Source organism: Colletotrichum scovillei (assembly GCF_011075155.1).
Source record: "Colletotrichum scovillei strain TJNH1 chromosome Unknown Contig00004, whole genome shotgun sequence".
Classification (NCBI taxonomy): Eukaryota; Fungi; Ascomycota; class Sordariomycetes; order Glomerellales; family Glomerellaceae; genus Colletotrichum; species Colletotrichum scovillei.
This window is the reverse complement of record NW_023336262.1, coordinates 1984036-2002537: the sequence shown is the minus strand read 5'-3', so window position 1 is coordinate 2002537 and position 18502 is coordinate 1984036. Positions and strand designations below refer to the sequence as shown.

The following is an 18502-nucleotide window of genomic DNA, read 5'->3' as shown; positions in this document are numbered from 1 at the left end:
GTGAACGTATCGCAATTGAGCTTTGATGATTCTGGTGTATGCAACTCGGGATCGTAGCTCAAGTAGCTGGTTCTATGCGATCGCGAGAGTAGTCACTGAAGTGTTACTCGACGAAATTTACGTATTGCTTTCTGGGGGGCGGATTTGGATGACGTCCCCGTAAAATCATTGCCGCGCCAAAGCGAAGCGAAGCGTCTAGCGCCGAGAGCCGCCCCGACATCTAAGTCCGAAGTCGGGGCATGTTCGGGGTTTCTTTTGCGCGCTTGCGGTGTTCTCTCCACTGGGGTGAGCCCCACTTGCAAAGTCCAGTGCCCTCCCGGTCCACTGCTCCAGCAACTCCAAAGCCTCTCCACAGAACGCTTGACCAAAAAGTGCCCTGTGATTCGACGACTGGGTGGCTCCTCTACTGCCCCCAACCCCAGATCAACCCCCCCACGGGCCTGGTCTCCGACACCAGACGTACGGGGTAATTCCCGCCGAATGGTTGGCGACTTATTACGATGATGTTCCCGCTCTGTCAGTTGTTGAGATTCTTCTTCATGTTTCCTTAGGCTGTACTAGTAGAGCTCCGAATTGCTAACAAAATGTCCAAGATATTCACTGCTGAAGAAGGTCCGTCTGCCGTGCTCCCCTTGCTGCGATGATTTCGAGTCAATGCTGATACAATTCTCACAGTGGCCAAGCACAACACATCCGACAGTTGTTGGGTGGTGCTCTACGGCAAAGTGTACGATGTTACCGAATTCCTCCCTTCACACCCCGGCGGCTCCAAGATCATTGTAAAGCTATCCGGCAAAGATGCGACAGAAGAGTACGACCCTATACACCCGTCGGGTATCCTCGAGGAGAACCTCAAGCCCGAAAACTGTCTAGGCACCGTAGACCCCGAGTCATTGGCGCTGCTACAACCTCAAGCCGCGAAGGCGGAATCCGAGAAACCCAAGGAGGGCCCGCCCAGGCTCGAGACGCTGCTCAATCTCGACGAGATTGAGGAGGCTGCCACAAAGATTATCCCCAAGAAGGCGTGGGCATACTACTTCTCAGCCTCTGACGACCTTTGGACCAAGAGCAACAACGGTCATGTGTACAGGCAGATCCTGCTGCGGCCTCGCGTCTTCGTCGACTGTACGAAAGTTGACACCTCCACAACTCTACTCGGCAACCACGTAGGACTTCCGTTGTTCGTGGCGCCGGCTGCCATGGCCAGACTTGCCCACCCCGACGGTGAGCGAGGTATTGCGAGGGCAGCGGCCAAGTTCAATGCGATGCAATGCGTTTCGAATAACGCGTCCATGACCCCGGAGCAGATCATTGAGGGTTCCCCTGAAGGCCAAGTCTTTGGATGGCAGCTTTACGTGCAGAATGACAGGGCCAAGAGTGAGGCCATGCTGAAGCGCATCAACGCTATGAAGGACCGGTACAAGTACATCACCTTGACGTTAGATGCACCGTGGCCTGGCAAGCGTGAGCTCGACGAAAAGCAGCAATTCGAGGGATCTTTCGAAGTCGAGTCCGAGTCAAACTCGAAGACCGAAGAGGCGAAGCGGCCAGGCGGTGGAGGTGTCGGACAGCAGCTGTTCTTCGGCACAGCAGCAGACCTAGAGTGGAAGACGACGTTGCCGTGGCTGGCCCAGCATACCGACCTGCCCATCGTGCTGAAGGGATTGCAGACGCACGAGGATGCTTACCTGGCGGCTCAGTATGCGCCGCAGGTGAAGGCCATTATTCTCTCCAACCACGGCGGTCGTGCTCTCGATACGGCACCCCCCGCCGTTCACACGCTTCTGGAGATCCGAAAATACTGCCCCGAGGTCTTTGACAAGATCGAGGTCTGGGTCGACGGCGGCATCAAGCGCGGTACCGATATTGTCAAGGCTCTGTGCCTGGGCGCCAAGGCTGTAGGCATTGGCCGCGCTGCTCTGTTTGGTCTTGGAGCCGGAGGCCAAGCGGGTGTCGAGCGGACATACGAAAGTAAGTCTTGATGTGGGAGCCGCGTCATTGTGAACGAATCGCTAACCTTTCGCCCAGTCCTGAAAGCCGAGATGGAGACATGCATGAGGCTGCTTGGAGCAAAGAGCATCAGCGACCTAGGACCCAAATTTGTAAGCGGCAACACCACAATGGCCAAGATCCAAGACTGTTGTGAGACGTCGGATGCTAACGAGTGCCGCAGATCAACACCCGCGCAGTGGAGAGAGATATCTACGACGGCGAGTCTGGCATCGAGAATAGAGTTAGCCTGTGGGTGAAGTCGAAGCTCTAAGGTAGTGTGGAAGTTCCCCACGACAGGGACACAGCTGAAGCAAGCTGGTCTAACGTTGTGTTTGTAAAACGGGAAAAATTGTTGGGCCAACGTGGGGTGAATGGCATCATTTGGTCACGAAGCCGAGCGTTTGCATAAAGTCCTTACTACGAAGGGTGGGATATGCCTCATGCTCGTAGCAGGATATGCCTGGATCTTTCAGGGCGTTGGGATGAGATGCTGACCGGGACAAGAGCGGTCAAGGTCGCTATCGCGGAATGTATGTCCGACATCAGTTACGCCACAGCATTGCGGTTCCGCAGTCTTGCTCAGTTTGAGTCGTCTTTGTAGAGTCATACATCTTCAGTATAGTATAGAAGCAAACTGAGGGTTCTGGATTTCTTACGAATTTTAGGCTTCGGGTGTCAGCCAGTGTCATCATTGTCATCCTGTCACTGGCTGGTCTGAGATGTCCTGAAACGAAACCCTTGGAAAATTGTAATGGAACCTCCTTCGATTTTTTGGGGATTTCTCGATCCGACGAAGTTTCTCTCATTCGTCGTCCCGAGTCCCGAGAGGCAGAATCCCAGTTGAGAGTATACCGTGGCGGTGGGTAGGCAGTGATGTGCCGCAGCTTTCTCGGTCAGAAACGTCAGGCGGATCGGAGCGACTCGAGACGAATTACGTCGACATCGTGTCTGATAGGCCAGGGACCGTGGTGAAGAAAAGACGGCGGCCCGGTGTAGGGTGGTTGGGGAGGTAGCGCGATGTGCGTGGTAGTGTGTCTCGTCGCGTGAGGACTTTTCTTTGCACTATAAACCATAAACTTTGAAGCTTCCATTTCCCCGCTAGGGCCGGTCACAAGTGTAACAGGGATTGTTGTCTCTCACCTCTCTTCCTTAGCTGCCGGCGACAAGTCTGTGTGTTTGTGTAAAATAGTCTTGGTCGGATCGGGGCATCCAGCCACAATTACGATGGGCAAAGTTTCCTCCATGACGAGCCATTGGGGTCCCCGCGGGGTATCAATGAGGTGATGGGCAGAAAGGCAATTGTCTTTTCTTCCATGTGTTTCGGCGCCTAGAGTACAAAGGTACGGCCGCGTGGGATGTCATCGTCTCTGTTCGTCATGACCCTGGTGTCCTGATGATGCACGGAGTACTGGCAGGCTGGCATAAGCTTCTCGCCCAAAAATGAGCTTGGCTGAGTCAATCGGCCGAATGTTACGTTGGGGAAATCAGAAAAACTCAAAAAATGGTACTGCTGATCCGTACAGATAGGTAGGTACTTTAGGCCGATATGAAGGGTTGATTGTTCAACTGTTCGAGAGGAAGTGAGATAAGGTAAGGGCTGTATTCAATGGCAGCTCTTCATTGGGCCATTTGTAATGACAGCAGAGAGTATTGAACACGGGAGCAACGTGGACATCCAACCTAATGCTGAGCTTCTTTCGGGTCCGCGAGGTATCCGTACCTGTTGATATTAGTGACTTCCAAGGTGGTGGTGTATGATTCCGGTGGATAAAAAGTCGTTTAGGAAGGACGCCCCACAGTGGCTCCTAACCTACCTAAGGTACTCCGTACCTACTACGTAAGGTTCCTAAGCTCTGAACTTCTGAAGTGCCCGACTCCACCAATTTGTGTACACTACTCCGTAAGGAAGGCGGGGGCTCTCCAGGTTCCCCCTCAGTAACGGGCGCTTTCTGAGTGGCTCCCCAGGTAGCTAAGATTCTGCTAGTGTAAGTCCCCGTCCCCGCTCCTACCCGAAAATGCCCAGACTCTGGGGGATGCTGGGGGAGGAATGAGTGGGACATTGGCAGGGCGAAATTCGAATGGAGGCGCGCGGACAAGGCGAGAGCGGGACGTCGACCTCTTGCCTTTCCTAAGGTAGTGGGAACATTGGGTACCTAAGGCAAGCACGGCTGCACGACAAGGTAGCTCACGAGGGCAAAAGGCAAAGAGCGCGAGGCAAAGGTCCTTCCGTATCTCCAAATGTCAATCATTGGCCTTCTGCGTCAAATCTCCGAGCCAATTCGTTCTGGCACGTCTGGCTCGACCAATCCTGGCCCATCATCTGCCCATTTTGGCCGTTTACAGCTGCAGCTCCTTTCCGCGCCGCACTGCCTCCGGTTCCTTTCTTTCTCCCTCTCCCTCTCTCTTTTCTCAGCTCCTCCGTGAAAATTCTGACACTTTGTAACCATGTGATTGTCGACTTCGCCGCGCTACCAATTTTGTCGTTTTCGCGCAAGATGAAGCCAAGACTCGGTGAGATTCTCATCAAAGTCAACCCGACAAACCGTACAAATTGAGAACCTCCATTGGCCCTTCGTATCACACAGTAGGATACGGATACCCCCAAGAGGTTCACCAGTGGCGCATAACGAGAGAACGAACGCCATCAGCCTCAAGGTCATGATACTTTGATTGGGCAGCCGGGGATACCCTCTCCAACGCTAGGAGCCCGCCGGAGTGCCTCCTAGTGGGCGGCGTCCGCACTCTTGAATCTCTGGAGTTGACAACGTCCACTGGTTTACTCGCCTCCACCTTGACACTTGTCTCATCGAGAGCACCACGGCGTAGAGGACCGTTGCGTTCTTGGCTAGGTATTCCCCATTCCATTCGAGGCTATCAAATCTCAGCCAGTCCATCGTGAATTGCCTCCCAACATCATCCGGCTTTCCTCGCAACGGCTGGACCGTGTCTACGGCTCACTTCGTATCGGTTGCCCCTTCACTTGTACACTACAGGGTAAATCTCATCAATACCCCTGCAGCATGGGCGGGCAAGCCACGCAGGTCGGTATATTGCGCCGTGGTAACGCAGAAGGGGGACCTGTGTAAACACCCAGTCACACACAACCACCCAACATCACTTTCATATGCTCAATCTTGTTCACGAGATGCCGAGGGACCGCACTCTGGTGGCCCAGCGGGATTGCAACTCTGCTGTTAGCGGGCAAGGGGTCCCCCTACCTCTTCCTCGACACACGATGCGGGGCACCCGCTTAGGTAGGAAGATGGTGTCGACCTTGTAGCTCGGCATGCCACCTAATCTGGCAACGCTGCCCCGGTCAGCCCTTGTAATTCGACCTCCCCTCCATCGCGGATTCGGACGTCAAAGATTTGACCTGGCATATTCTTCTGTGTTGGTCTGTGGAAAGCCTGCCACGCCTGCCATCTGACTGGCCGATCCGTTCTCTCTCGTTACGCACTCTAGCCATGTATCCGTTCGATAGGCACTTCCGGCCCATACACACCCACGCTTAACGGACCACATGCTGCGACCTTGCTTGCACTTACACACGATGCTTGCTCCACGCCCCAGGTACCGCAGGTCCGCAGCACATCCCAACCTACACTACCCTGCCTACCCTACCGAGTCGAGCTGGGTTAGTCGATGGGTCAATAAGGAAGGGGAAGGGTTACACACCTGATGTGGACATGGAGATCTCGAGCTATCGCTGCCGTGTGATGCATAGGGTGCCTACTATTCCCTGGCATCCCCAGCTTTTACCCCAGAAAGCATCTTTCTCGATCTCTGTACTTAAACACCCTCGGTCCCACTCGATTACTTGGTTCTCTGACATCCTAGACAAAGACTGTTGAGCTGTTATCGACGTCGACGTTGGACAGACAGTTTCCTCCCATCGTTCACTCGAATACGTACACACGCACACTCCCACATACATCGGGAACTCACGGAAGTGAAGGATAACCCTACAGCTTTATCGCACGACATCACACGCATAACGAAGTAGTTCGGACAACATGAGTAAACACGATATCTCTCACTCTGAGAATGCTGTCGGTGGTGGTGCTGCATACGGCGGTGGCAAGAGGAAGACATGTATGAGACATTGTGCAAGGTTCTGGTGGCTCTACTTGATCGGTAGCGTCGCAGGAATCCTCCTCGTCGTCCTTCTCATGTAAGTTTCAACATTCTCCCCAAGGCGATGCGATTTCCCGTGTTCTAATGCGAAACTCAGCATCTTTGTTGCCGTACCAAAGATTGCACAAAAGAAGCTCGATGATGCCGAGCTCACAGTGGATGGCATCATCGTCTCCCAGACAACACCCACTTCATACAACATGGCTATCAACTCGACACTGAGGTCAGACGGCTCAGTCAAGGCCACGATCGAGGGTTTCGACGGCAAAATGTTTCTGACGGATCTCCCGGGCGAAGTTGCCTTCGTGAACCTCACGTTCCCCGAGACCAAATCAGTCAAGCTACAGACCGTCAACATTAGCCAGCCCATCCAAATCGAAGACATGCCCGCCTTCACCACCTTCAATACCTGGCTTCAAAACAATGAGTCTGTCAGAGTTACGGTCAAGGGCGACACTCATATCAAGGTCAATGGCATTGCCAGGCGTTACGGGGTTACTTTCAAGAACACAATGACACTGAAGGGTAAGTTCCGCCGCCACGGCACTAATCTACTGTGGCGTCAATTATGCATCTTGCTAACGAAACCTAGGTCTGAACGGCTTCAAGGGCCTTAATGTTACGGATAACACCATTTCTCTCACACCGGACGCTCGGGGTGACAACTTCAAGGGTCACGTCTCGATCCCCAACCCTTCCGTTCTCACACTGGAAATTGTACGTTCATGCAACTTCTCTCACGAGAATCGATGCTAACATCAAGATTCACAGGGCAACGCCTCTTTTGCCAACCTTTTGGACGGCCAGGACATTGGTACCGTCTACCTCGACAATCTCCTACTCCACCCAGGCATCAACAACGTCACCATGCGTGCCAATATTTCTCAAGCCCCCGTCCTTGCCGCCATGCAGAAAAAGCCCGCCTGCGAGAACGGAATCATTCCCTTCAGCCTCCGCGGCAAGAACGTTACCAGTAATGGCCAGAGACTGTCCTACTTTTCCGATGCTCTCTCCTCTGGCGAGGTCGTTACGGATATCAACATTGGCGAATCGTTGAAGAGGTCTCTGAACATCACGTTCACCTGCACTAGCTAGATTCTCAAGCGAACTTGTTAAGTCTGCCACGGACTGAACGAAGTGGGCACACTATTTGCGCGCGGGGAAACGAGTATGGGTGGCAAGGTTGACAGTTCTGCACGAATATGAGAGTATTAATGAATTTTATTACGTTGCTTGGAAAGCTCTTGCGACTCGGGGGTAGCGTTGAGAGCGATGGATCGGACATCTTTGCGGTGGTGATAATCTAGCGACCCTAGATACCTATGACGGCGTAGAGCCGTAACATAGCTGGAATATGATACCTTGTTACCTGACTCTACTGCTCGGGCTGATCACAACGCGACTTGAGGAAGATCACATACGATGTCGCGATAACCTTCAACTGTCAGTGTCGCAAATCCGCACTCTGTTTTTTAAGATTCGACGTCATTCCCTCTCGTCCCTACGACTTCCAGCCTCAACTCTGACGGAATAGAAAAAGTGACGCATCTACCACACACAACCTGTCGTCCCAAGAAAAGAACAATCCCATCCATCCCCCTTTTCTCTCTCGGTCCGTGTCCCAGAACTCGACCATCTGACGACAAATGACGGTTTTCAGAGCACACCCTCTTTGAGCGCACGAGCGCACAACGTTTCCGCCAGGGCAGTCGTCATCTCGAAATAGGGGTATCAATCGTGAAGATTTTAGAGGGCTTTTGGGGCTATGTGATATTTCCCCTAGATCTCTTGCTACCTCTTGCGGTGTGATACCCCGCCTCAAGTTGCTGTCGGGCGCGGGGAAGCCGCATCAGAGATCCGATAACCGTCGTCAATCCCACGTGCTGAAGATCCGCAACCAACGTTGACGCGCGCCTCGGCTCCTCAAGGCCAGAGAAGGAGAAACGAGGCCACACAATTAACCCCCCAAGCACCTGAGACGTCGTTACGAAACTCTGTCTCCATTCTAGACCCCACTGCGCGGCAATGCGGACCATGTAACCCCCCTCGAATAATAATGATGTTCTTTTTCCACGGCACTAGTGTACATTGTATGCGTATGTGTGTTTGTTTGCGGCTAGGCATGCCAGCACATTCTTATTCCCCTCATTGCTATTGATTGAACAAGTTGATGCCGAGGAGATCGACGGCGAGCGTCAGAGAGACACCGAGGTCTGCGACTGCCAATCGAGAAGGAGATTTCGGGTGACTCGAGGATGGGTTACAATTAGAGGATCAAGGATGGAAATAACACAGAGATAGTTCGCTTGGCGGTGGCAGAGATGTGGAGGATTAGCCCCCAATCAATGACACAAGACGTCCGGTAGCTGCATCGATGTCCTGAGAACTCCCCGAGCAGTTCAACCTTGAGCGGGAAATGGAAAGAGTAGGACGCTTTGGACCCATCTGGGCGATGTCTGACAAGTTCCCGTAGAGTAGCCCCTGTCACAGAAGTGTGAGGAAGAAGGATCGATGTTGGTGACTGATGGATACCCCAGCAGTCAGCTTGCCGAGTTGCTGAATCCCTCAAACGCCTGCCAAACAAGACAACCATGGCAAATGAACAGCTGAAGCCGAAGCTGAGGCAGCTGACAGACGTCAGTGACCAAACAGCCCGGATGCCTTGCCAAATGGAATCACTAACCAGGCCCAGCTTGCTGCTCTTCACAGCGCACCCGCCTTCCTCTTTCCTCCACGCGAGACGAGACCCCCTTGCTCGGTCCCAGCAGCAGGCGAAGCAGACTCGGCACCAGCAGCGGTAGCAGCAGCCGGCACGAACTCGACGGGCCCGCCTCCCTTCCTCGCCCCCGCGCCGCGCACCTTATCCTGGCTCTGTCGCAGCGCCGTCCTGCCCGCCCACTCCGGCAAGAGATCCTCCGACGTCGGGTCCCAGCCGAGCGCGGGCGGTAGCGTGGTGGCGTAGCCCGCGCGGCCGTCGAGGTCGACGAAGGACATGAGCTTGTCCGTCAGGCTCGGGTTGCGGAGGGCGGCGGACTGGGCGAGTTTGGCGTTGAAGTGGACGCCCTTCTTGAGGTCGAGAAACTGGGTGAACTTGGCGCTGAGGGCGGGGGGTGGGGAGCCCGGCGGCGAGGGGGGTATGTCGAAGTTGGGAACGGGGGGTAGAGTGAGATCGCGGAGGAGGGCGCGGGAGGCGGTGTATGGCGAGGCTGGAGGTTGGGACGGATCTTCTCCTGAGGGGAGATCTGGGAGTTGAGTATCCATTGGAGGGAGGGATGGGCCTAGTGGGACGGAGTGTTGTTGGACTGGGCCTATTGTCATGGCTTCTGTGGATGGTTGAGGCTCTGCTGGTGGTTGAGGTGCGGCGGCGTTAAGAGGAGGAGCAGCAGCAGCAGCAGGTGATGTTGATGGTGGCTTGTCATTATCTGAGAGGCTCGTTAGTACGAGGTTGTGAGAAGGCCTCAACTAGTTGGTGAGATATTACTTGAGCCTGTGTTATTGTTGGGAGATGTGGGTTTCTCGGCAATCTCAGTCTAGACATTGTGTAAGTGATTGGCTTTCTGAGCGAGAGAAGGGACATCTTTGTGAGCGCACCTTTACATCTTCGACCTCATCGTCTTCGTCACTGCTGGCGTACGCCACCAGACCACCCATTGTATCGACAGTGGGATCTTTATGTCAAAGAAGGTCTAAAAGAGATGTCCTCTTAAGGTAAATTGACGTAAGTTGAGAAGTGAATGAGCTCGATGGAGGGACAAGATAGTTGGGGACAGGTGAGAAGCTCGGTATGCTTGAACGCCCCACGCGACAGGCGACAAAATCTGGGGAATGCACGCGCCTTAGGGTGGTGAGGTATCCGTAGTATATCTTCTACCTAGCGCAGCCTTCCTAATTGCTGATATCACCTATAATATCCAAATTAATCGTTATCCATCGTTAAATTCGAAGGACTGAACCTGGACAGATATTGAAAATAGTGAGTCGAGAACTCTTTCACCAACCATCGCCAAAAGAGTTTCAAGTGAGAATGAGGTACCTTTCCTCTGTAACCAGCCACACTTGCGATGTGGCTGGGAAGTGGTCTGTGCGGCGTCGCGGATAAAGCTCGGTGGAGTTGGCCTCGTTTCCTGGCGCATCAACTTTAATCTGATAATCGTCACGTCGCAACTTTTCCGCCCCTCATGCCAGATCCGTCATTCGCTTGCCAACAGACCTGATTCATTGGAAGAGCGGCCCCGTACAGCGATATTTGCCCACCAGGTCCCGAACTCTCAGAATAAACAGTGGCAAAGAAACAAACACACGAGTGAAGACCCTGTCGAAAAAGTAGCTCGAGACCTACAACATGGCTCGGACCAGGGACTCGCGCTCACCATCGCCTGCAGGAAGCCAATACGCGAGACGCCGCAAAGACGATGACAGGAGGGACCGCCGTGATGATGGAGGCAGAGACTACCGTCGTCGCTCGCGGTCCAGGAGCCCTGGCGATGTGAGAAGACACCGCAGAGAACGAGAAGGGGACGACTCTGACAGGTACCAACAGCGACGATACCGAGATCGCGAGCGCGATCGCGACTCTCACCGCCGGAGAGATCGCTCCATAGACCGACGAGACGACGATTTGTATCGCGGAGGCCGACGAGATAACGACCGCCATAGAGACAACCGGAGGAGGTCTCGCGATCGATTCGCCGACAGAGACCGATCTCTCGACAGACGGCGGCATCGCGATGGCGACAGGGACCATCGTCCAAGGCGAGACGACTCCAGGGATCGAGCTCGCGCGAGGCGAGAGGGAACTGCTGACTCCCGTCCGCGTAGCAGGCGCGATGATAGCCGCCCACGCGGCGCAGCGCCTCCAGAGAAAACCAGTACCCCTGGTAATGAGGTGAGATCGATCACCATGCCCTTTTCAACATGGATCGCTGACTCAATACCACAGGCTGCTAAGCCCAAGCCCGCCCCAGCCCAGACTGAAGCTGACAAAAAGGCCGAACGACTCGCCAGGCTCGAGGCCTGGAAGAAGAGCAGAGAGAACAAGGCCAATAAAGAGAATGAGGTTAATCCAAGTCAGACTAGGAATCTCCTCGCGGAGATGGACAAAAAGTCCGTGGCGTCTCCCGCTCCCGCTTCGCCATCTGTCGCCTCGCCTGCTGTCGCATCTCCCGCAGTCGCGTCCCCGGTGGCATCCCCAGCGCCAACGCTCAATACTTCTGGAAATGCATCACCAGCTGTGCCTTTCGCGGGCAAGTTTGACCCCAAGGCCATTGCGAAGAAATCGGCAGCTTCTCACAAGAACACCGGCACGAATAGTGTACTGGGGGCGCTGGAAGGCCGGCCCGAGAAGTCCACGGCACCTGTTGCACCAATCTCGAAGGGTAAGCTACCACCTCCTTCCTATGCGGATGCGCAAGGGGCATTCATGAGAGGGATACATACTAACAGCATAATAGCCTCAGCACTTCCCGCCAACCGAAACCTGAGCGCTTTTGGTTTCAGCAAAGCGACTGCCGACAGTGAGAAGCTCGCAAGCAAGCGCAAGCTCGATCTCGATGAGGAGGAAGGGACGAAGAGGAAACTCACAAAGCTACCCGCACTTCCCCTCGAGGCTGATGACACCCCCTACGCTGATCAAGATGAAGACGATGAGTCGGACGGTGGCAACTTTGCCGAAACGGAAGAAGAAGCTGCTGCAATTGCCCGTGCTGCGCACGAACGACGCGAGAGAGAGCTGCAGGAGGCGCAAGAAGAGTCGAAGCAAGATGTCGACATGCAAGATGCTGCGCCAACGCAAACCGCCGACCCAGTTGAAGAACCTCCGGTCGCCGACAAGATGGAGGTCGTGGAAGCTGAAGAGGATGATGTTGATCCGTTGGACGCTTTCATGGCCGATCTGTCGGATACCAAAGCCGCGCCGGGTCCCAAGGCAAGTACATCCACGAAGAAGGTCCAGGAGCCTGAGGCGTACTTCAGTGACGATGAATACGCTTTCAAAGCAGACGATGGCCCCAACGCCAATGCAGCCCTCGCCATGGCTGCGAAACGCAAGAAGAAAGATATTCCCACGGTGGACTACAGCAAGATAGACTTACTGCCTATTCGTAAGGATTTCTGGGTCGAACCAGCGGAGCTCGCCGCTCTCAGCGAAGAAGAAGTCACCGAACTGCGCGCGGAGCTTGACGGCATCAAAGTCTCGGGCAAAAACGTCCCTAAGCCGGTACAGAAGTGGGCCCAGTGCGGTCTCAATGAGCGGACATTGGACGTCATCGCCGGCCTTGGCTATGAAAAGCCGACGCCGATTCAGATGCAATCTCTGCCCATTCTCATGTCGGGGCGTGATGTTGTCGCCGTTGCCAGGACCGGATCAGGTAAAACAATGGCCTTCCTCCTTCCTATGTTCCGTCACATTATGGATCAGCCGCCCATCAGGGATACCGACGGTCCCATTGGTCTCATTATGACACCGACTCGCGAGCTGGCAGTCCAGATCCATCGCGATTGTAAACCCTTTTTGAAGGCAATGGGTTTACGGGCTGTCTGTGCCTATGGTGGAGCTCCCATCAGAGATCAAATCGCCGAGCTCAAGCGCGGTGCCGAAATCGTCGTGTGCACTCCCGGCCGCATGATTGACCTGTTGGCTGCCAACCAGGGCCGTGTTACGAATGTGCGTCGCGTCACATACGCTGTCCTCGACGAGGCTGATCGCATGTTCGACATGGGTTTCGAGCCACAAGTCATGAAAATCTTCGCCAATATCCGCCCTGACCGGCAAACCATCATGTTCTCCGCAACCATGCCTCGCAGCATTGATTCCTTGGCCAAGAAGGTACTCAAGTCTCCAGTTGAGATCACCGTAGGAGGCCGCAGTATCGTGCCCGCAAACATTACGCAGATTGTTGAGGTTATTCCCGAGACTGAAAAGTTCTACCATCTACTAGGCCTGCTTGGTGAGCTTTACGAAAAGGATGAGGATGCCCGTACTCTAATTTTCGTCGAACGTCAGGAGAAGGCCGACGATCTTCTTAAGGAACTCATGACCAAGGGGTACCCCTGCATGTCAATCCACGGTGGTAAAGACCAGGTCGATCGTGATTCTACAATTTCCGATTTCAAGAACGGTATCGTGCCGATCCTGGTCGCAACATCCGTTGCAGCTCGAGGTCTGGATGTCAAGCAGCTCAAGTTGGTTGTGAACTATGACCCGCCCTCTCACCACGAGGACATGGTACACAGATCCGGACGAACGGGAAGAGCAGGTAACACTGGAACCGCAGTGACTTACATTTCTGAAGACCAGGAGAATTGCGCTCCTGGCATCGCAAAGGCTCTGGAGCAGAGCGGTGTTCCTGTCCCTAAGCGCCTGGAAGAGATGCGTAAAGCATGGATAGAAAAGGTCAAGGCAGGCAAAGCCAAGGATAACTCTGGCTTTGGTGGAAAGGGTCTAGACAGACTCGATGCCGAGCGTGAAGCTGCTCGTCTTCGTGAGCGCAAGACCCACAAGGCCGAGGGCGAAGAAGACGACGTGAAGGAGGAGAAGGCCGAGGATAAGGGCAAGTCTGCTGTCATCGACATTCAGTCCAAGGTATCAGCCGTTGTGTCCCGTGCCGCCAACAAGCCTGAAGAGGCCAAGGGCAAGGATGCACCGGCTGCCGGCGGCGCTGGAGGCAAGCCGGGACAGCCTCTCGACATGGTCAGCGCAGCCATTAGGAACATCAACGAGCGACTCGGCAAGGCCGGGCAGCTTCGGTCAGGACAGCCCATCGACAATAAGGGCCCTGACGCCGGTGCGTACCATGCCACCCTCGAGATCAACGACTTCCCGCAGAAGGCCAGATGGGCCGTCACAAACAGAACGAACGTGGCCAAGATTTTGGAGGCAACTGGTGTGTCGATCACGACAAAGGGAACCTTCTATCCTGCTGGCAAGGAAGTTCCCGCCGGAGCGGACCCGAAGCTGTACATTCTCGTTGAGGGTGACACGGAGGTTGTGGTTGGCGCTGCTATGACCGAGCTCACCCGACTTCTCAGTGAGGGAACTGTTGCGGCGGCTACGGCCGACAGCCGTGCTCCCGCGTCTGGACGTTATAATGTCGTGTAAATTGCCCGGGTTCTTGTAGTATATCAGATAATGGCATGGTAGCAATAAGGCAGGGGCGCAGAGGAGTCAATAATAACGCTGGCGCTGATGTCCGTTCTTGATGTGCACTTGATTTTTGTAGGATAACAATAAGAGCAGTCGCCGAGGAGACCAGTAGCACCATAGTGAAGCGGAGTTTGAGAAAGCGAAATGAAGAAATGTAGTAACTAATGACTTAGATCAGCCTAGACGCCAGCAATGTATAAACTCCAAACCAAGATTCAAATACCAAAACGAAGAGGTATTATCAACGAACATTGTCCACCCAAATCCAATATCTAATTCATCAAGCAAGGTCGCTAAACCCTGCTTCTCTCTATTTCCCCCTTTATTACGCATCTTGGCTTTAATTATACGTCCTTGCCTCCGCAGCGGCATCGGCATCGCGCTGTCTCAGCTGCTGGGTGCTGGCGTCCTTGAGCAAATCGCTCTGGGTCTGTTTCTTCTGCGCGTTCAATTGCGAGGAGAGCTTCCCGGTGGACTTGTTTGCGGCTTTCGCTCGAGCCTGTTGAGGGGCGTAGGTGTTAGTAGATTTATTCGCGCAGTATTTCGAGAAGAGGGAGGCAGGGGGCAGGTGAATCTCACCTCGGCTGCTTCTGCGGCTTTGCGCCGCGCTTCTGCGGCATCGGCAGACGATTGTTGTCCCGATGCGCCGCCACCGCTACCACCACCCAGTGTCCGCGGCGGACCGCCGACTCTGGCAGGAATCGGCGCAGTCTTTGGCTGGGGCGGGGGAGCGGTGCCAAGCGGGCGGCCTGGGGAGTCGAAGTTGTCCCCCTTCTCCTTGCCGCAGACAGAGCCCATTACGGTTTCTGAAGGAGAGTTCGGATGTTTTGCGATTATGATACGATATCTGGGGTTATAGGATCGCTGTGGTGATGGTGAGCGCGCGCGGAGTGGCGAGGTCGTTTCGGCGCGAGTCGTTCGGAGGAGGACGGGGTGAGGTCGGGGGACGGAGGTGTTCGGGGCCGGGTGTACGTAAGGTGTTTGAGCAGGGTCCCGGGAAGGTGCGGTTCGGAGGTGATGCGGTCAGTTTTTGTCGCAATGCGCTCTTACGCTTGGGTGAGTGTTTTGGAAAATCGTAGCTACGATGGATGGCTCTGCGGGTTGTGAAGCTATTTTGAAGCAAAAAGGTCACGAGGAAAGAAGTAAGGCAGTGTCTAAAGTAGGTTGTTGGTTTTTAGCCGGACAATCAGCGTGGCCGCGTCAGGTAACCTCGTCTATCGATATGAGGCCAAGACTGCCCAGGTTTGCGACGGGACGTTCACTGGTTCAGCAACGGGCCTCCCGCCCATTCCATTGCCCTGCCACAGTGCTCTGTGCCACCCGGTACGAGGGGCACGCTAGCGGTGTTGGGGTTAAGGCGCATCAGCAGTCATGGACCCCTGCCGGGGCCGTCCAGTGCACCGCAGTGACAGTCATTCAGGTTGTACCTCCCCTCCCTTGCCGTTGTGCTCATTTTGGGACTGCGGCGGGGGCGGGGCTCATTGGCTCAAAAGAGAGGCGGGTGCTCCAAAAAAGTTGACGGGCCAATGGCCGAAACTCCAATTCTTTTTTCCCACAAGGTTTGATGAGCTTGAATCAGTAGGTGGGGGATGAGCAACATACAATGGAACAGTTTGCTTCTGCTTCTTCTTCATGATGTTTCTTCATCGGCGACCTGAGGGAGGGGAGACAGGTGAGTGCTTGGTAGAAAACAATGCTACGATATCTGAGCGAGTGAAAGTCCTGGGCTTTCCAATGTCCCACTCGAGCCGCCGGGTGGTTGGAGTTGAGGTCATTGCTGCCGTCGCATAACGTACCTTAGGTAGCGTTTCCCCTTCCTTTTCGTGCCTCCAGCGGATGCGATGCCGATGCTACGTGGGGCAAAACTACCTAGAGGATACTTTGCCTGCCGCCCTACGCGTATGAGATCACGCCGTACCCATCACGTAGCCAACAAGAAAAAGTTTCGTAGCTTGCTGCCCCTCCCCCTCCTTGATCGGAAGCCGATTTTGCGCAACCTCTCCTGCTACCCACAGGCATCATCGCGCAAGGCAAATTTTTGCTTCCCTTGATCCTTCCTGTTTCCTCCCTCTTCTCTTCCTCTTCTTGCTCTATCCTCTAAACAACAATTCTTCCTTCCCCAAGAACTTGTCGTTGTGAGAGCACCAAAGCAAAGATGTCGGGCCAGAAGATTGCCATCGTTTCCGTCTACGATAAGACTGGTCTGCTGGACCTGGCCAAGGGCCTGAACCAGCAGAATGTCCGCATTCTCGCCTCCGGCGGTACGGCCAAGATGATCCGGGAGTCTGGCTTCCCCGTTGAGTAAGTTGCAAGTCCTTGCCGAAACTTTCACGCGTGCAACCCGAAGCTAATGGGCTTTTTTCTGATAGGGACGTCTCTGCCATTACCAAGGCCCCCGAGATGTTGGCTGGCCGTGTCAAGACTCTGCACCCCGCCGTCCACGCCGGAATACTCGCAAGAAACCTCGAGTCCGACGAGAAGGACTTGGCCGACCAGAACATCAACAAGGTCGACTATGTCATTTGCAACCTGTACCCCTTCAAGGATACCGTTGCCAAGGTCAATGTCACTGTCCCCGAGGCTGTCGAGGAGATCGACATTGGTGGCGTCACTCTCATCAGAGCTGCCGCCAAGAACCACAGCCGTGTTACCATTCTCAGTGATCCCAACGACTACGCCGAGTTCCTCAAGGAGCTCCAGGCTGGCGAGATCACCGAGGCAAGCCGTAACCGCTACGCTCTCAAGGCCTTCGAGCACACCGCTGACTACGATGCTGCCATTTCCGACTTCTTCCGCAAGCAATACGCCGCCGATGGCAAGCAGTTCTCCGCTTTGAGATACGGCGCCAACCCCCACCAGAAGCCTGCTGCTGCCTTCGTCAGTGGTGGAGAGCTCCCCTATAAGGTTCTCGGTGGCTCCCCCGGCTACATCAACCTTCTTGACGCCCTCAACAGCTGGCCCCTCGTCAAGGAGCTCAAGCAGGCTCTGGGTAAGCCCGCCGCTGCCAGCTTCAAGCACGTCTCTCCTGCCGGTGCTGCCATTGGCACTCCCCTTACCGACGACGAGAAGAAGGTTTACTTCGTCAACGATATTGAGGGCATCGACTCCTCCCCTCTTGCCCAAGCCTACGCCCGTGCTCGTGGTGCCGACCGCATGAGCAGCTTCGGTGACGTGATTGCCTTGAGTGACATTGTCGATCTCCCCACCGCCAGCATCATCTCCAAGGAGGTTTCTGACGGTGTCATTGCCCCTGGCTTCGAGGATGCTGCCCTTGCGCTCCTGAAGAAGAAGAAGGGCGGCAAGTACCTCGTCCTCCAGATCGACCCCGACTACGTCCCTGCCAAGACCGAGACCCGGACCGTCTACGGAGTCACTCTGCAGCAGGGCCGCAACGATATCGAGATTGCGCCCAAGTCGTTCAACAGAATCATCACTCCCAAGGAGTCTGGGCCCCTCTCCGAGTCCGCCCTCCGAGATTTGACCGTCGCCACCATTGCCCTGAAGTACACTCAGAGTAACTCTGTCTGCTACGCCTACAACGGACAGGTCATTGGTCTTGGCGCTGGTCAGCAGTCCAGAATCCACTGCACGCGCCTCGCTGGCGACAAGGCAGACAACTGGTGGCTTCGTTTCCACCCCCGTGTTCTGGGCATCAAGTGGAAGAAGGGCACCAAGCGCCCCGACAAGAGCAACGCCATCGATCTCTTGGTCAGTGGCGAGCTCCCCAAGTCCGGTGCGGAGCGCGAGATGTTCGAGGCTGTCTTCGAGGAGGTTCCGCCCGCATTCACTGATGCGGAGAGAGAAGAGTGGCTTGGCAAGCTGACCAATGTCGCTGTGTCAAGTGATGCTTTCGTGAGTAAAGTTCGTGCCTGCTTCGAGTGAAAACCTTCTGACAAGAAACAGTTCCCCTTCGTCGACAACGTCTTCCGCGCATCTCGATCCGGAGTCAAGTACATTGCAGCTCCCGGAGGCAGCCAGAATGACGGCGCTGTCTTCGAGACTGCGGAGAAGCTTGGCATTACGTTTGTTGAGCAGAATGTCCGCCTCTTCCATCATTAAGCGTCTGTTATTTATACCAAATCGGTGTTGCGGGATTCAACTTGGGGCATGAGAATGGACGGATTTTGGGTCTGAAAGGGGGAATAAAAGTTACAAATGATGATGATAGCTGGCAACCCAACAGCCTTCGCAACTAGATGCGAGCGGCATGCGAGCGGCACGTTAGGCGGCATGTTA

At 54.7% G+C, this 18502-nt stretch overlaps 6 protein-coding genes across 6 annotated transcripts; 4 read left to right on the top strand and 2 right to left on the bottom strand.

The window, feature by feature from the left end:
* Positions 1-584: 584 nt before the first annotated feature.
* On the top strand, positions 585-2263 carry HER10_EVM0001557 (FMN-dependent dehydrogenase; the record flags this gene model as incomplete). Its single annotated transcript, XM_035471301.1, has 4 exons — positions 585-612; positions 676-1971; positions 2029-2102; positions 2174-2263. 4 exons carry the CDS (start codon positions 585-587, stop codon positions 2261-2263), a joined length of 1488 nt encoding a protein of 495 aa, XP_035334652.1.
* Positions 2264-6005: 3742 nt separating this feature from the next.
* On the top strand, positions 6006-7221 carry HER10_EVM0008349 (uncharacterized protein; the record flags this gene model as incomplete). Its single annotated transcript, XM_035477874.1, has 4 exons — positions 6006-6163; positions 6224-6651; positions 6719-6843; positions 6898-7221. 4 exons carry the CDS (start codon positions 6006-6008, stop codon positions 7219-7221), a joined length of 1035 nt encoding a protein of 344 aa, XP_035335157.1.
* A 915-nt stretch (positions 7222-8136) lies between these two features.
* HER10_EVM0008448 (HCNGP-like protein) lies at positions 8137-10250 on the bottom strand. Its single transcript, XM_035483066.1, has 3 exons — positions 9718-10250; positions 9608-9656; positions 8137-9548 (listed from the first exon to the last, which is right to left on the bottom strand). The coding sequence occupies exons 1-3, from the start codon at positions 9775-9777 to the stop codon at positions 8830-8832; spliced, it is 828 nt and encodes a 275-aa protein (XP_035335162.1). The 5' UTR covers positions 9778-10250; the 3' UTR covers positions 8137-8829.
* Positions 10251-10318: 68 nt separating this feature from the next.
* On the top strand, positions 10319-14298 carry HER10_EVM0006653 (DEAD/DEAH box helicase). Its single transcript, XM_035476233.1, has 4 exons — positions 10319-10612; positions 10667-11011; positions 11066-11501; positions 11577-14298. The coding sequence occupies exons 1-4, from the start codon at positions 10469-10471 to the stop codon at positions 14219-14221; spliced, it is 3570 nt and encodes a 1189-aa protein (XP_035335030.1). The 5' UTR covers positions 10319-10468; the 3' UTR covers positions 14222-14298.
* A 308-nt stretch (positions 14299-14606) lies between these two features.
* On the bottom strand, positions 14607-15064 carry HER10_EVM0004948 (uncharacterized protein; the record flags this gene model as incomplete). Its single annotated transcript, XM_035474574.1, has 2 exons — positions 14607-14765; positions 14846-15064. The coding sequence occupies 2 exons, from the start codon at positions 15062-15064 to the stop codon at positions 14607-14609; spliced, it is 378 nt and encodes a 125-aa protein (XP_035334912.1).
* A 1357-nt stretch (positions 15065-16421) lies between these two features.
* On the top strand, positions 16422-18325 carry HER10_EVM0002350 (phosphoribosylaminoimidazolecarboxamide formyltransferase/IMP cyclohydrolase; the record flags this gene model as incomplete). Its single annotated transcript, XM_035472065.1, has 3 exons — positions 16422-16567; positions 16636-18118; positions 18170-18325. The coding sequence occupies 3 exons, from the start codon at positions 16422-16424 to the stop codon at positions 18323-18325; spliced, it is 1785 nt and encodes a 594-aa protein (XP_035334712.1).
* Between the last annotated feature and the right edge of the window lie 177 nt (positions 18326-18502).

What these genes read in the sequence shown, in the direction of transcription:
- HER10_EVM0006653 (XM_035476233.1), top strand. Translation starts at nt 10,469, where the DNA reads ATGGCTCGGACCAGGGACTCGCGCTCACCATCGCCTGCAGGAAGCCAA. An exon ending in GGTCCAGGAGCCCTGGCGAT is followed by an intron (nt 10,613 to 10,666) that starts GTGAGAAGACAC and finishes AGGTACCAACAG; the next exon opens with CGACGATACCGAGATCGCGA. An exon ending in TGTTGCACCAATCTCGAAGG is followed by an intron (nt 11,502 to 11,576) that starts GTAAGCTACCAC and finishes ACAGCATAATAG; the next exon opens with CCTCAGCACTTCCCGCCAAC.
- HER10_EVM0008448 (XM_035483066.1), bottom strand. Translation starts at nt 9,777, where the DNA reads ATGGGTGGTCTGGTGGCGTACGCCAGCAGTGACGAAGACGATGAGGTC. An exon ending in ATGAGGTCGAAGATGTAAAG is followed by an intron (nt 9,657 to 9,717) that starts GTGCGCTCACAA and finishes CACAATGTCTAG; the next exon opens with ACTGAGATTGCCGAGAAACC. An exon ending in CAACAATAACACAGGCTCAA is followed by an intron (nt 9,549 to 9,607) that starts GTAATATCTCAC and finishes CGAGCCTCTCAG; the next exon opens with ATAATGACAAGCCACCATCA.